The sequence below is a fragment of the Sus scrofa genome, chromosome 8 (genome assembly GCF_054392235.1).
Source record: "Sus scrofa isolate SSC_HxYL_T2T_F1_AM1 chromosome 8, Sscrofa_HxYL_maternal_Yorkshire_Landrace_v2.0, whole genome shotgun sequence".
Taxonomy (NCBI): Eukaryota; Metazoa; Chordata; class Mammalia; order Artiodactyla; family Suidae; genus Sus; species Sus scrofa.
Genome location: NC_139390.1, coordinates 137,012,615 through 137,029,092, shown reverse-complemented (window position 1 = coordinate 137,029,092; position 16,478 = coordinate 137,012,615). Strand labels below are relative to the sequence as shown.

General features: G+C 47.3%; 1 protein-coding gene across 6 annotated transcripts in view; it reads left to right on the top strand.

The window, feature by feature from the left end:
* The window catches only part of HERC5 (HECT and RLD domain containing E3 ubiquitin protein ligase 5), a 57,280-nt gene that overhangs the window by 17,415 nt on the left and 23,387 nt on the right, over positions 1–16,478 (top strand). The window contains exons 11-16 of one of the 6 annotated variants that reach the window (XM_084973465.1): positions 477–570; positions 3,972–4,161; positions 5,463–5,617; positions 11,022–11,135; positions 12,810–12,920; positions 14,768–14,935. In XM_084973465.1, the coding sequence (XP_084829591.1) occupies positions 477–570; positions 3,972–4,161; positions 5,463–5,617; positions 11,022–11,135; positions 12,810–12,920; positions 14,768–14,935 (832 nt within the window). Of the gene's footprint in view, positions 1–476; positions 574–3,971; positions 4,162–5,462; positions 5,618–11,021; positions 11,136–12,809; positions 12,921–14,764; positions 14,936–16,478 lie in introns of all 6 variants that reach the window. The other 5 variants (XM_084973463.1, XM_084973464.1, XM_084973462.1 and 2 more) reach the window with 5 other exon arrangements.

The window sequence follows — 16,478 nt, the reverse complement described above, 5'->3', positions numbered from 1 at the left end:
CCCCGCCCCCCTTTTTTTGGCCACACTTGCAGCATGCAGAAGTTCCCAGGCAAGGGATCCACTCCATACCACAGCAGTTATCCGTGCCACAGCAGTGACAATGCTGGATCCTTTAAATGCTATGCCACCAGGAAACTCCTGTGGCCAATATTTTTTAAATTGGGAAATAAATATTTATTGATTACTCATTTAGCATAAGACAATATCTGGCTTCATGTCTAATAGCATATAGATTGCTAACACAGCCTTGATTTTTTTTTGGCATTTTAAAAATAATCATGTGCTGTCAGCTTCCTTTTCAGTTGTCTTTGTGTTCAGCCAAATTTTTATAGTTATTGTAAAGGTGAGAAAAAAGTAAATTTTATAAAATGAAGCAAGCCTTCGAATAAACCGGAGAAGATAATCTAGTAAAATAGTTACTCTTGAAGTGTCATGCTTCACTTACTTTCCATTTTTCATTCATCTTCCATTCGCAGAATAACCGGAGGAAGGACGTCTGTTCATCTGGACTTAAACACAGCAAGGACCGCCCTGAGCGAGCTGGCCCGGAAGGACTGCATCACCAACACGGTGGTACTCTGGGCTTGTTACACACTCAAGTATTTTCGCGAGAACGCGAGAACGCGAGAACGCGAGAACTCTGGGCTTGTTACACACTCAAGTATTTTCGCGAGAACGCGAAATTCAGAAGTATCCTGTTTGGGAAGATTCCCTGAGGCCCTGTGGCATATACGGCTTGAGTCACACCCCGTTGCCCACTAGGCTGAAGTAGTTGGTAGAGTAGGCGCATAGGTTCCAAATAGTCTACTTGGTTCATCTGTGTGTGTACACACACACAGACACACACACACACACACACACACACACACACACACACACACACACACGCACATCTATTCACAGACACTCTCCGAGGGAGTGTTTTCAACTCAGGGTTTTAGGGAAATGATTAAAGTACCTGTCGAGAGAGTTCCCACTGTGGCACAGTGGGTTAATTGTTGCGGCTTGTCTGTGGTGGCGCCGGTTCAATCCCTGGCCTGGTGCACTGGGTTAAGGATCCAGCGATGCTGCAGTTGTGGCATAGGTCACAGCTCCAGCTTGGAGGTGATCCCTGGCTCAGGAACTTCCAGGGAAAAGGAAAAAAGGAAAAAAAATTTTTTTGGTGAGACTGGTATCCTAAAATAAGAACAATGTTTTACTTGCGGTCATTGTAAACATAGTAGAAATGAAAAGACTTTCATGTCTCCAGGACCAAGGCCTGCCTGGATTCTTCCCCTGTGTTTGCTGCATTGCACTTCCTTCCTGTTCTAGAATGTTCTTGTTTGTTTCAGCACTGTAATTACTACCTCTAAGACTTCCCAGGTGGAGGCGCTTCACACATGCTTCCTTTATTATTTTCCTTCCTTTATTATTTGTTATTTTAATATTCCTTTATTATTGCCTTTCTGGATGCAGCTTTTCTTAATTTATTTCCCTGTTCTTCTGGGCGGACTGGTCTTGGGGTGGTGCTGTGCCCTTCTCTCCGCCTCTTTCTTCCTGGCCTTGCTGGGGTTCTTTGTCTTCTCTCGCCTCCTCTTCGCCCCCCCATCTGTCTTTACCTTCTTTCTGCCTCGGTGGCTCTGGCTCCCTTTCCCTCTGGGTCTCGTGCTCGTTCCATCCTTGCTGTCTGGCTCCGCCCTGTCTGTCACGGTCAGCAGTCTGTATCTTAGCTGCAGCTGCTCTGACACACAACGTTCGTTTTTCTCAAGGAGAGATGGGAAATTTCATTACGTTAACTTTGGCAGAACCAGATCCCAATGAGGCGTCAGAAGACAAACGGATTCCTAATTATGCCCCGTTACCAGGCCTCCGCAGCACTTAGTGGGACCATCACCGAAAACAGAAGGGGCCGCTTCTGCATCTGTGGAGGGAGGAGGGTGGGCCGGGTCGCCACGAAGGCTGACTGTACCTGGAGGTGCCAGACAGTGTCATACACGGTGCAGGTGACATGATGGTAGCGCGGTCTTGCATTGTTTCCGGCGGGATAGTTGGATCGGAAGAGCTGTAAGGCTTCTTTCTATTTTGAGGTTTTTGTGGTACGGGTTTGTCGGGTTTGGGCCCGCTGCTCTGCGCGGGGGGGCCCCGTGGGGAGACTCCGGCTGGAGATGAGAGAGACACGCTTCCTGACTCCAGAGGCCCCTGGTGTAGCAAGGGAGGCAGATCCCTACCTGCAGGTGTCCGTGCGAAGGCTGGGTGTGCTGGTCACTCTGCTCTCTTCCCTCGTGTCCGCCGTAGAACACAGTGGTTCTCGTCTAAATAATTTGCAAGCGTGACCTCAGTCATTACAAGGACAGTGAATGGTTCGCTCTCCGTAGAGTCAGAAAGACGGTGCGCCCAGGCAGAGTGGGAGCTCAGCTCGCCAGGCGCCCGAGGGGAGGCTCATTCCAGGCAGGAAGGTCAGGCCCAAGGTGTGAGCAGTGTGGCTGGCTGAGAGTGTGGCCGTGGTTCCGAAGGGCAAGGACGTTTGGGAGAATGAAGAGCAGAGGAAAAGCACTGAGATGGGTTGCAGGGCGGTCATCAGGTGTAAATAACTCCGTGGCCTGAAGCTTACAAGGGGAACCAGATACAGTGTTTTGATGTAAAAATGGCTAATTATAAAAAGGTGTACATTTAGAGATACCATTTAGCAAGTATCTCATAATTTAGTGGTTGAGTTTGAGCCTTGGCATCAGACAGGACAGATTCCCCCTTCGCTCTGTGACCCGGAGCAGGTTAGTTTCTCTCGTGTGCAGAGTTCTCATTTATAAATTAGGGCTAATAATACCTTCTGTGTTCCAGAGAAACTGCAAGGATGAGTGACCTCATGTGTAGCACACTATCTGGCAAATGATACGTACTCCGTAAGCACTAGCTTACCTTTTTTAGTGGGCTCTTAGGTAAATTGTCACTGTTACCTAAGCCCACGTAACACATAAAAATTTAGAATTCCATTTGAATTTTTTCCCAGCACTTGTGTTCTGAATTGGGAAAACTGTAAGGAGATTGGAGGGGCTAGAACCTCGAGTTTGGTGGAGAGAGTTTGTGTTGAGACAGGTGATTCTTGGAGAAGATAACAGGAAACCATGTCGATTTTTATTGTTGCAGTTGTTCTTGTTTGTTTTTAGTTTAGTTTTGTTTTTTATTTTATGGCCGTCCCTGTGGCGTATGGACGTTCCCAGGCCAGGGCCTGAATCTGAGCCACAGCTATAGCAAAGCCAAATCCTTCAAACCTCTGCACCCTACGGGCATGGAGCCCAGGTGCCCTCAGCAACCTGAGCCGCTGCAGTCGGGTTCTTAATCCACTGCACCACGGCGGGAACTCCTGTTTTTAGTTTTTAATCTGTCTTGCCTTTGAGGATTCTGACACATTCTTCTTTAAAAAGTGAGGTGTTGGAGTTCCTGTCGTGGCTCGGCGGTTAAGGAACCTGACTGGCATCCATGAGGAAGCGGGTTCGATCCCTGGCCTCTCACAGTGGGTTAGGGATTCCGAGTTGGTTGTGGCTGTGGCGTAGGCTGGTGGCTGCAGCTCTGATGGGACACCTAGCCTGGGAACCTCCATATGCAGCGGGTGCGGACCTAAAAAGACAAAAGACAAAAAAAATTTATAAAAAAGCAAGGTGTGATAGTGGAACCAGGGGAAAGAATGTGGAACTTTTTGGGAGGGCTGCCTTTTAGTTCGGAATCCATTGTTCCTCCAATATAATCGTGCACGTGTGATTTCTTCTTGATTTCCTTCCTGGGCCCCAGCAATTTGGACAGAAAAATACTCGTTACGTAGCTACGCCCAGAGGCTGGGGAGATGGGGTGGAAACCTGGGTTTTAGAAAGACTCAGTGATTGTTCCCATTTCATGGTGCAATGAAACTCCAGATCCCACTCTCTTTTCTTACAATAAGTTGCACCTGGTTCCTGCTGTGTTTTGAGTGTCTCTTCCTGGATCCTTTTGGCCCACAGATAACCGCATGTCTCAGGGAGAATCTGCTCAAAGCACTTCCGTGCCATTCTCCACACCGAGAAGCTGTCGAGGTTTTCTTCCTTCTCCCGGAGTGTCCCGTGATGCATGATGACAACAACTGGGAGAGCCTGGTGGTTCCATTCGCAGAGGCTGTTGGGAAGATGAGTGACCCGTCATCCGGGGTCCTGGGTAAGACCGACCATTTACACTTGACGGCGTACGGCGGTCCTCCACGGAGCCACATGCCCAGTAAAGTTACGGCAAAGCTTGGGGAGTGATGACAAGCATGCTCGTGGTTTTCGCTCATCGCTTAGCCTGTTCTACACGTGCTGTAACAGTTCCGAGGCCGCCCACACCGATCGCTCCTGTTCCTCTGCAGCGTTCTGGTGGTGCCGCATGTGCGGCCTGGTGGTCACGAGGTCCTTCGTCCCCTCCTTTCCGTTAGGAAGGACTTTATGCGTCGATGTTGAAAGCGTATCCCTGACAGTCTCTCCCTGAGAGGCGGAGCAGCTAGCCTGTGGCCCTGGGTGCGTCCTCCCTCTGGGTGCAGAGGTTACGTTTTATTTTTTCTGAGCTATTGGAAAGCGAGTTGGAGACATGATAACATTTCACCCACAACTGAGCGGGTGTCTCCTAAGAATGTGGAGTCCGGCGTTAATTCCCACGGCATTGTTACCGCACCTGTCAGATGAGCTGTGGTTCCATAATATTACCTAATATCTAGGCCATATTCAAATTTCTGCACGTGGCCCCCCCAAAGTATACTACAACCTTTTATTTTATTTTTTTGCCTTTTAGGGCTGCACGTATGGCGTAAAGAAGTTCCTGGGCTAAGGGTCAGATTGGAACTTCAGGCCTACGTCACAGCCACAGCAACACCAGATCAGAGCCATGTCTGCAACCTGAGCCACAGCTCACGGCAACACTGGATTCTTAACCCACTGAGTGAGGCCAGGGATTGCACCTGCGTCCTCATGGATGCTAGTTGGGTTTTGTAACCCGCTGAGCCACAGTGGGAACCCCCTCCACTATGGTTTAGCACAGGATACTGAATCCAGTTCCCTGGGCTGTGCAGTTGTTGTTTATCCATTTTATATATAATACTTTGCATCTGACGACTGTGTTTTAACTCTGATATATATAAAAATATTCTATAAGTTTTAGAAAATATTGACAACTTTTTACCTTTAAGAATCCAAGATGAGATCCTTAACGAACCCGACTAGTATCCATGGGGACATGGGTTCAGTCCCTGGCCTTGCTCAGTGGGTGAAGGATCTGGCATTGCCGTGTGCTGTGCGGTAGGTCGCAGATGTGGCTCGGATCTGGCGGCTGTGGCTGTGGTGTAGGCCAGCCACTACAGCTCTCATTTAACCCATATCCTGGGAACCTCCATGTGCTTCGCTTATGGCCCTAAAAAGACAACAACAACAAAAAAGGAATCCAAGAAACATCGCGTGCTAACAGTTATTCACCTTCGTTTCCCTCAGAGGAATATTGGGCATCTCTAGGAGAATCTGCTTTCATCAGACTGGTCCAGATGTTTAAAAGAGCCATCGTCGCTCAGCTGCGTTGTTGGACTAAAAGCGCCGAGAGTAACTGTCACATTAAAGCTCTCCTGGAACTTTTGAAAAAGCTGCACAGGGTAAGGGTTCTTTTAGAAACGCACATAGCGGAGTTCCCGTCGTGGCGCAGTGGTTAATGAATCCGACTAGGAACCATGAGGTTTCGGGTTCGGTCCCTGCCCTTGCTCAGTGGGTTAAGGATCCAGCGTTGCCATGAGCTGTGGTGTAGGTTGCAGATGCGGCTCGTATCCCGCGTTCCTGTGGCTCTGGCGTAGGCTGGCAGCTACAGATCTGATTCAACCCCTAGCCTGGGAATCTCCATATGCCGCGGGAGCGGCCCAAGAAATGGCAACAACAACAAAAGACAAAAGACAAAAAAAAAAAAAAAAAAAAGAAACGCACATAGCTTTATTGTGCAATAAAAATCCCCTTGGTTTCACCTGGCTTGAATCTTAGGCAGACTCTTAGGAAACATGAAGTGTATGTTGCTGTGTGAAATTTTCTGCTTTTTGTGACTTGTCATGCAAATGAAGGAGTATGTGTAGTATCTATGTATAGTTTAAAAAAAGTAATAAAACAGGCATCAGTGTCACTACCGCGCAGGTTACAAAAGAAAATATTTTTAGTACTTTAGAAATGCCTGTGTGTCTCTCACAGAGGGGACCCCGCACCTCCTGGAGGCAGCCAGAACCTTGCATTGTGGGTTCATCATTCCCTTACTTTTCTCTGTTGTAGAAGAAGAGTATATAAGTGGATAGATCTCTAGAGAATATGCTGTTTGAAGTTGCTGGTTTCAAAGTTTAGTATGAATGGATTACATGCTGCTTATGCAACTTCGTTTTATAGATTTGTCCGAATTAATACTTCTCTCTGTCTTTCATTCCTTTTCACTTCTGTGCCATGGTCCGTAGTACGAATCCACCATCATTGTCTGTTCCCGCATTGGTGGGTATACAGCATGTGTGCTTTGCAGTTCTTGTTGGTGGGGAGACAGTTCTTCTACGGGAAAACATTTTTTTTGTACACATCTCTTGGTGTTCATGTGTCAGGAGTGAGTTTTCAGGTTCCGTACCTAATTCTGGAATTGACAGGTGGAGGAGATGCCTGTGTCCTCCCTGGTGGTGACAGACTCTCTTCCAAAGTGATGGGACTGACGTAAATCCTTTCCAGGAGCTGATGAGAATTCTCTTGCTCCATGTCATACTCTAAAATTTGGAAAACATTTTTAGTACTGTATTGAAATGGTGCCGGATTATGATTTTAATTGTAAATGCATGAGAGCTTTTTTGTTTGTTTGTTTTTTAGAGTCGCACCTGTGGAATATAGAAGTTTCCACACACAAAAAAGTAAAATAAAATAAAAAGGAGTTCCCGTTGTGGTGCAGTGGTTAAGAATCCGACTAGGAACCATGAGGTTGTGGGTTCGGTCCCTGCCCTTGCTCAGTGGGTTAAGGATCTGGCGTTGCCGTGAGCTGTGGTGTAGGTTGCAGACAAGGCTCGGATCCCGCGTTGCTGTGGCTGTGGTGTAGGCTGGTGGCTATAGCTCCGATTCGACCCCTATACTGGGAACCTCCATATGCCCTGGGAAGCAGCCCCAGAAAAGGCAAAAAGACAAAAAAAAAAAAAAAAAAAAAAGAAGTTTCCAGGCTAGGGGTCAAGTCGGAACTACAGCTAGTCCAGGGATCGAACCAGTGTCCTCATGGATATCAGTCGGGTTCGTTTCCACTGAGCCACAACGGGAACTCCCATGAGAGCAGAGTTTCATGTTTATAATTACAGTATTTGTTTTCCTCTTCTGTAAAATTCCTGTTCTTTTGCTTAATTTAAATGTGTTTAATTTTTTGTTACTGATCATAGGAGTTCTTTTTATTTTGGATACTAGTCCTCTGTCAATTATATGTGTTGCAAACAACAAGTCCCAGTTTGTAGCTTGTCTCAGTGGTTTTTGATGAACCCACATTCTAATTTTAATATAGATAAATTTGTCACTCCATGCCTTTATAATTTTTATTCCATGTGTTTTGTTTTAAACCTTTTTTTTTTTCTCCTCAAGGCTTTAAATTATTATCCTAAATCAGGGATTGGCAGGGCCTCTTTTTAGAAAGAACCAGATGGTGAATATTTTAGGCATTCCTGAGACTTTCCAGATAAGCAGGGGGCCAGATTTGGCCCCTAGAACTGCCCTGAATCGTCTTCTAACGGAGATGCTAGCCAGGATCCAAGGACGGTACACACCGAGGCCCATGTACCTACCGTATGTCTGATATTGGAAAGGTTAGAAATCTAGGAGTTCCCGTCGTGGCGCAGTGGTTAACGAATCCGACTAGGAACCATGAGGTCGCGGGTTCGGTCCCTGCCCTTGCTCAGTGGGTTAACGATCCGGCGTTGCCGTGAGCTGTGGTGTAGGTTGCAGACGCGGCTCGGATCTGGCGTTGCTGTGGCTCTGGCGTAGGCTGGTGGCTACAGCTCCGATTCAACCCCTAGCCTGGGAGCCTCCATATGCCGCGGGAGCGGCCCAAGAAATAGCAACAACAACAACAAAAAAGACAAAAGACAAAAAAAAAAAAAAATAAAAGGTTAGAAATCTAGCTGACAAACAGCCTGTTAAATGAGATAAAATACACTCTGTCCTCCTGCCTTGACAAATAAACCTTCCCAATGATAGGGTTTGAATTTAGAGGCTAGGTTTGAATAGAACTGTTGACCCCATACTGAGTTCTGCCCTGAAAGCAGAGGCTCAGACAGAGCCCCCTCCTAGGCCCTGTGCCTTGCTTCTCTCCCACCCTAGGGCCATCGCATGCCCATGAGTGGACACCCCAGCCCGTTTCTAAGTTTTGTCACCGCCTCCTGCATTGTTTGTTTGTTTGTTTGTTTGTTTTTAGGGCCACAGGTGTGGCCTATGGACCTTCCCAGGCTAGGGGTGGAATCAGAGCTACAGCTGCCGGCCTACACCACAGCCGCAGCAACAGAAACACCAGATCAGAGCCGAGTCTGTGACCTACCCCATAGCTCGAGGCAACACCCAATCCTTAACCCTCAGAGCCAGGCCTGGGATTGAACTGGCGTCCTCATGGATGCTGGTCATTTGTTCCCACTGAGGCATGACTGAAACTCCCCTGCCTCCTGCAACAGTCGCTTCTTGGCCAACCCTGGAGCCCTGGGTCTGTGCTCCCCAGAGGGCAAGTGGGGAGAGCTGGCCTGGAGCCATGTGTGCAGGGACTTCAGACTCCAGAGCTCAGACTCCAGGGGGATATGGTGGCTGCATGTAAACAGGCCCCCTTGACCCAGCAGAGCCCTGTGGGGAGGGAGCTGGCAGGAGGAAGGCTGGAGCAAGGACCTTTAAATCCCAGACCCGGGACAGAGGCCACTCTTGCCCACATTCAAAGGGAGTATTGAGGTTAGCGTTGCCTTTCATGATTGGTGTTTAATCCAATTGAAAATTTACTCTAAATTTATTGGTATTAGTTCCCATAGGAAAACAGTTACCTACCACCACTTAACCGAAATTCTGTCTTTTCTGCACTAATGTTTGTCCTTGGCTGTTTTTCCCAATTTTGTACAAAAGAGAAAGACGAAACAAACAAACAAAAAAACAGTTTGAAAAATGAGGGGCTTTGCCGAAGAGCTCAGGGAAGGGATATTGTCATGAACTTTCGTCACTTACGAGGAGAATTCCTAAAGATACCGAAGCGACAAGAGAAGAAAACCCTGGTGGGATCCTGACTCTTTTGTCAAGCTCCCCCCACACAGTGTCAGAAGGGGCGTCACAGTCACAAGAAACCATGAGAATGAAGCATCTCCTTTCTCCAGTGGGGATGCTGAGGCTGCGCCCGCGCAGGACTGCGGGCAGCAGGGTCCGGAGGACCGTAGTTACAGGACAAACGTCACTTTTCAGCAGTAGGGCAGACTATTTTTTTTTTAAAGCATATATACAGGATAAACTGTCAACCAATTTTTGTGTGTGTGTGTCTTTTTGCCTTTTCTAGGGCCGCTCCCTTGGCATATGGAGATGCCCAGGCTAGGGGTCGAATCGGAGCTGTAGCCGCCAGCCTATGCCAGAGCCATAGCAACGCAAGATCCGAACCACATCTGCGAGCTACACCACAGCTCACAGCAACGCCGGATCCGTAACCTACTGAGCGAGGCCAGGGATCGAACCCACAACCTCATGGTTCCTAGTCGGATTCGTTAACCACTGCGCAGTGACGGGAGCTCCTCAACCAACATTTTTTGAGGGAATATTGATTGCACGTGGGGCCTGGGGGCCTGGACCATTTCGGGTCTGGGCCAGAGCCACTAAGGATCTTCCAGGTGCATGGTCTTAGCTGTCATGGCCGCGAGGGGCCTTCGGAAGACGTGCTGAGAACTCGACATGTCGGCCAGGGCTGTGCCCACCAGGTCCGACACTGATGGTGACGCATGTCCGAAGCATCTGGTGTTACCAGTGTCTCCAGTGACCAGTGATTGGCGTGGTGCCGTGTTTCATTCATGCGCATGTCGTAATGACCCTGCGCATCTCAGGGGATGGAAGGCTGGCAGATTCCCCCACGGTTTAGGGGGAGGTGTCCACATGTGCCTTGCCAGGAGGAACCTCTGCCAGTGAGGTCAGCGTTAACCTTTAAAGATTAACGACGGAGTTCCTGTCGTGGCGCAGTGGTGAACGAATCCGACTAGGAACCATGAGGTTTCAGGTTCGATCCCTGGCCTTGCTCAGTGGGTTAAGGATCTGGCGTTGCTGTGAGCTGTGGTGGAGGTCGCAGACGCGGCTCAGATCCCATGTTGCTGTGGCTCTGGCGTAGGCTGGTGGCTGCAGTAGCTCCGATTCGACCCCTAGTCTGGGAACCTCCATATGCCACGGGAGTGGCCCTAGAAAAGGCAAAAAGACAAAAAATAAAATAAAGAATAATGACAGAGTTCCCGCTGCTTAGCAGGTTAAGAACCCAACATAGTACCTATGAGGATGCGGGTTTGATCCCTGGCCTCACCCAGTGAGTTGCAGATACAGCATTGCCGTGAGCTGCGTTATAGGTCACAGATATGGTTCGGATCTGGTGCGGCTGTGGCACAGGCCAGCAGCTACAGCTCTGATTCGACCCCTAGCCTGGGAACTGCCTTATGCCACAGGTGCAGCCCTAAAAAAAAAAGAAGACCAAAAAAAGTAGTGACATGAAGTATTGGGCCCCAGAATCATTTGGATTCATGTCACACTGTATTTTTCTTTGGACTTAAGTTTCTTTAAAACTTATGTATGAATTAAAAGTACCTAGAAGTTTATCATCCTACCATCAGTTTCTACTATTAAATCTTAGGTATTTTTATGTTCCTGGAAGTTTGGGGCTTTGGCAGTGGAGGATTTGGGTAGAACTTAACTCTGGTCCTTAAGAGTGTGTTTAACTTGCTATTTATTCTGATAATCTAGTTAATGGTCATTAAGCAAAATTGTGTTTACATATAAAATGTTCTCACAGGTTGTGTTTCATTTAAGGTCAACCAGACTAAGTGTCACCTGCCTGAAAGCATCTTCACAGTAAACGAACTCACAGACTACCTTGACTTTCATGAAGATGCATATAGGAGGTCCTTTTGGAAAGTGAGCTCAGTAAGTATGGCGTGTTTAAAGAAGGTACGGAGCGCTGGGATGTGGGTAGAGGCATTTGTGCTGTAACTTTGCACAGGAGTTTCCAAAACTTCTTGCACTCTCCAAAATTGCCCAATGGAAACAGCAAGGCTTAAAAGCCACAGAGATGCCTCAAAATCTCTGCAGCTTTGTAACCAGAGCAGCGACAGAAAAGAGTTTGTTGCTACCTGGGGAAGCAGCTCAGATCAGCCAGGCAAGCCGCTTGTGGAGAGTGCCACGAAAAGATGAAAAAAGCACAAAAACTGCAGGGTAGAAATCTGTCCACACCCTAATTTGAGGACCAGTGGTACTGGGAATAAGCCAGATGGGAGAGGAGTTCTGCTCTTAAGGTGGGCATAGGAGGCAGTGCTGGCTTATACCTTCTACTTCTGGTATAAGCCAGAAGCCCGCAGTGTAAGGCTGTGACTTTGGGGAAGGCTGCCTAGGTGTAAGTACTGTTTTTTTTTTTTTAAATTTTCTCATAACAGAGTTAAAAGTGAGTTCCCATTGTGGCTCAGCAGAAATGAACCTGACTAGTATCCATGAGGACATGGGTTCAATTCCTGGCCTGGATGAGTGGGTTAAGGACCCAGCATTGCTGTGTGCTATGCTGTAGGTCACAGATGTAGCTCAGATCCTGACTTGCTGTGGCTGTGGTGTAGGCCAACAGCTGCAGCTGGGACTTGACCTCTAGCTGGGGAGCTTCCATATGCTGCAGGTGTGGCCCTAAAAAGCAAAATAATTAATTAATTAATTAATTAAAAAAATAAAGTTAAAGGGCTCATGTTGCCAACCCAGCGGCTAATCTGATATATTTTTTTTTCCTCTTTTTTTTTTTACCTTATGGTCACCCACAAGGCATATGGAAGTTCCTGGGCCAGGGATCGAATCCGAACTGCAGCTGTAACCTACACACAGCTGTGGCAATACCAGATCCTTTACCCACTGTACCAGGCCAGGGATTGAACCCATTCCTCTGCAGCAACCCAAGGTACTGCAGTCGGCTTCTTAATCCAGTGTACAACAGTGGGAACTCCTTTTCCTCCTTTTAGCTGAAGTTTATAATTCTCTTTCTAGCATGTCAGTCTTTGCGTGGCAAAAATCATATCTGAGCTAACCAGCTGTCTACATTATATCATTCCCCTGTTTTCCAAACATGTATGAACTAATTTACATGTCAGAAGTGCAGGTGGTGGAGTTCCCACTGTGGTGCAGCGGGCTAAGGATCTAACTGCAGCGGCTCAGGTCACTGTGGAGGCACAGGTTCATTCCCTGTCCTGTCATAGTGGGTTAAAGACTCGGCATTGCCACAGCTGTGGCACAGGCTGCCGCTGTGGCTCAGATTTGAACCCGGGCCTGAGAAGGTCTGTATGTCGTGGGCGTGGTCAAAAAAAAAAAAGTACAAGTGGCAGCAGAATAGACTCTGAGAAAATGTCCATAGTTTATAATGACTGGCTAAATTAAATGAGCACTGAAAATACTAAATTTCTATGCCTTTCATTGATGTATATGAAACACTTAGAATTACATAGTTCTGAGTACTCCTGACGAGCAGTTTGGATTGCTTTGGCCTTAAGTACTGGTAAGGCTAAGAGGTAAGACGTGAGATTTCTCTGTCCTTTCATTTATCAGAATTGTTGTCATTTCCGTTTTTAGGACACTTCAGTAGACATCCAGTATCCTGTCATATTCAGTCACTTTCCATTTATCTTTAATATTCTGTCGAAAATTAAACTCCTGTATGCAGATTCACTTTTAAAAATACAGGTATGCCTGCCTATTTCTTTGTCTTCCTTAGCAAATGAACTACGCTCTTCCATGTACGATATTTGGGGGGTGATAAGGGTGCCACCCATTAGTGAAGCCAGTGGTTCTAGCATTCAGGGAGCTTATATTCGAATGAAGAAGGTGAGACAGTGTGTAATTTGGGCTGGGTTGGCCTTGGGGGTATCTTAGGGCCTCAGTAGCAAAGGACAGAGCTTAGGACTCATGGTAGGGCTTTTACCTGGAGGCTGGTGCGTGTAGTCTTCTGAATGGTACGCGGAGCCCTTGGGCTTGAATGATATTAGCCCCCATATTTAAGAAGGTCCAATCTAATGAGAAAACAGAGAAGAAGGAATGAACGGATGTGACAGAGGATTCTTGAAATTTACACCCAGATAAATGGCTGGTAGTCTGTGACGGTGCCGTCCTAAAGATTTGTAAAAAGTACTTCCTTTTCAGATGCACCTGCTGGGACCAGCTGAGTTGGTTCTGTTGGCCAGCATATCCAGCACAGTCCTTAAAATTGGACAGTTGAAAATGCCTCAGGAAGTGTACCTCATTGCATTTTTTGCCCATGTTTTAAAAGTCTATTGAAGTATAGTTAACTCACAGTGTTGTGTTAGTTTTGGGTGTAAAGCAAACTTAATTCAGTTACACATATACACGTGTGCATTCTTTTTCAGGTTCTTTTCCCACATAGGTTATCGCACACTCTCGGGTGGAGTTCCCAGGGCTCTGCACCAGGTCCCTTTTGACCATCCGTTGCACATACAAAAGTGTGTGCTCCTCAGTGAATTTTTAAAAGGGTGAAATTTGTTCATATGGGTAAAGCATTTAGAATAGTGTCTCGCACCGAGTGCCCCAAAATGGTAGGTCTTGTTATCACTTTTATGCTTGTATACGCATCTCTGTATGTATATACATGAATAATATTCAAATATATATCATAAAAGTAGATACTTATACATAATGCAGTTAATTAAATATTAATGAAATATTTAACAAAGGAAAGTAGAAGAAAAAATATAAGACCTTCATTTTACTTCAACTCCTCTCTCTTGAATTTTTTTTTTTTAGGGTCGCACCTGTGGCCAATGGAAGTTCCCAGGCTAGGGATCAAATTGGAGCTGCAGCTGCCAGCCTACACCACAGCCACAGTAACGTGGGATCCAAGCCATGTCTTGGATCTACACTGCAACTCACCACAGTGCTGAATCCTTGACCCACTGAGGGAGGCCAGGGATTGAACCCACATCTTCATTGATACTAGTCGGGTTCATTACCACTGAGCCATGATGGGGAACTCCTGTGTCTCTCCTGTTAACTTCCTAGATTATCTGTCCCCTAAAATCTTGCCTGGATTTTCCTCCTGGAAGAGGGCATCTTTAGGGAGGTCTCTCATCCTGCACTTTTCCTGCCCCCAGCTTCTTTTCTAACTTCTCATCTTCTCTTGCTGATGAGAACAGATCGTTTCAGCGCACTGCTCTAGGCTCACGAATCAGTCTCTTGGTCTATTGATGATGATTGGCTTGGTCACGGAAATGTTTGTAATTGTGTTTTCTCAGGATAAAGTGGTCCAGCGGAGCCTGCAGTTGGGCCCATTCCTGCTCACCCAAGTTGGCCCCACAAAGCTTTGCATTCAAGCTTTGCATTCCCCAGGTCCTGTGTTTTTGCTGCTCGCTGGGGCTGAACACTGAATATGCAGCCTGTCTCCTGCGGGGTATTAGGGCTTTTTCCATCAGTGCCTGTGACATGCGCTTGTAATAAACGGACCCAGTTTATTCCACTTTGTACATTTCTTCTTCGAGCAAATGGCAACCTAACGGGAAACATCCCTCTCTTCGCAGCAGAAGAAAATACGAGCCTATATGCCGTTGGCCGGCATCCTGGGACAAGAAGGGTCTGAATTAGCGCTCCCGCCCACCTTGAATCTGCTAGTGAGAAGGGGTCACTTGATCGAGGATGTGTTCAGTCATCTAAGTCGATACGAGAATGAAGATCTGAGGAGAGAGTTACTGGTGAAGTATAAGTCTCACTTAATGCTCTTGCTGCAGAGAGAAGGGAAGCAGAACAGAACGTAACAGTGGGCTTCCGGAGGGGGACGTAGCTCCTTGCTGGCTGGCGCTGTCTGCAGGGGTGTTCCCCTGACTCCCCCCTCGCCTCGGCTGAGGACTGTCAGTCCGCTCCGGCTGAGGAGCAGCAGGTGGCAGGGCTGTCCTCCCCGACCCTGATCGGGTGGAGAGCCTGCTGCTCGCCCCAAGGGGTCCGGTCCGTCCTGAGGCTGGATCCAGCCGGGCTGGTCATCACTTTTAAGGGTTCCGGTGAGATGGGGTTGGCACAGAGGAGAAATGAAGGTGCATTTCCTTTCTCACGCAGCAGCCCAGATGGCTTTGTGGAAGAGAGGAGAGTCTCTTTATTAACTACATAGCTTTTTTTTTTTTGGTCTTTTCCCCTTTTCTAGGGCCATTCCCACGGCACATGGAGGTTCCCAGGCTAGAGGTCCAATCGGAGCTGTAGCCGCCGGCCTACGCCAGAGCTACAGCACCGTGGGATCCAAGCCGTGTCTACAACCTACACCCCAGCTCACGGCCACGCCAGATCCTTAACCCACTGAGCAAGCGCAGGGACCGAACCCGCAACCTCATGGTCCTGGTCAGATTTGTTCACCACTGAGCCACAACGGGAGCTCCTGCATGGCTTTTTGAGGCTGTCGTTGCAGACGTCACCATGCTCTGAACGTTCGGTAATGATCTTTGGCTTCAATGCTGTGCAGCTTGTCTTACGAAGAGGTGTTCGACACAGAAGACTAATGATGGCTCGAGGACCTAATGAATGTTTTCCTCGTGCCAGGAACTGTTGCAAAAGCTTTACACTTGCTTGTGTAACCCCTTCAACCAGACTGTAGGCGGTTCTGGTTTTTCCTCCTTTAACAGACGGGGAAACTGAGGTACAGAACCATTCAGTCATTTATCCCGGGGCAAGACAGCTGATGAGTATCAGAGCCAGAATTTGGGCCCTCAGGCTCTGGACCTTCCACTTAATCAAGATGTTCCTGATAATATTTATTAGAGTGTGTTTGTTTCGGTGGGAGACATCAGTTTGTCACCTGTCCTTGGATGAGACTTGTCCTGCCATATAGCACAGGGAACTACCTCCAGTCACTTGTGGTGGAACTTGATGGAAGATAATATATGAGGAAAAGAAGGTACATATCGGTATAACTGGGTCACTTTGCTGTACAGCAGAAATTCACAGAGCATTGTAGATCAATTATAAAAAAATTTTAAAAACCGTCAGTAATAAAGCAGAGCTTTGACTTGAAAAAGCAAAATAACAATTGACTTCACTAAAGCTCAAGATACTATTTTAAAAGTATGTTGCACTGCAGTCTGCAGTTAGAGTTGGCATTTCTGCAGAATTTTTGCACGTAGATAATTTTTTTTGGCCGTACCTGCGGCACGCAGAAATTCTGGGGCCAGAGATTGAATGAACCCAAGTCACAGCAGTGCCCCAAGCTACAGCAGGGACAATGCCAGATCTTAACCTGGGAACTCCAAAGGT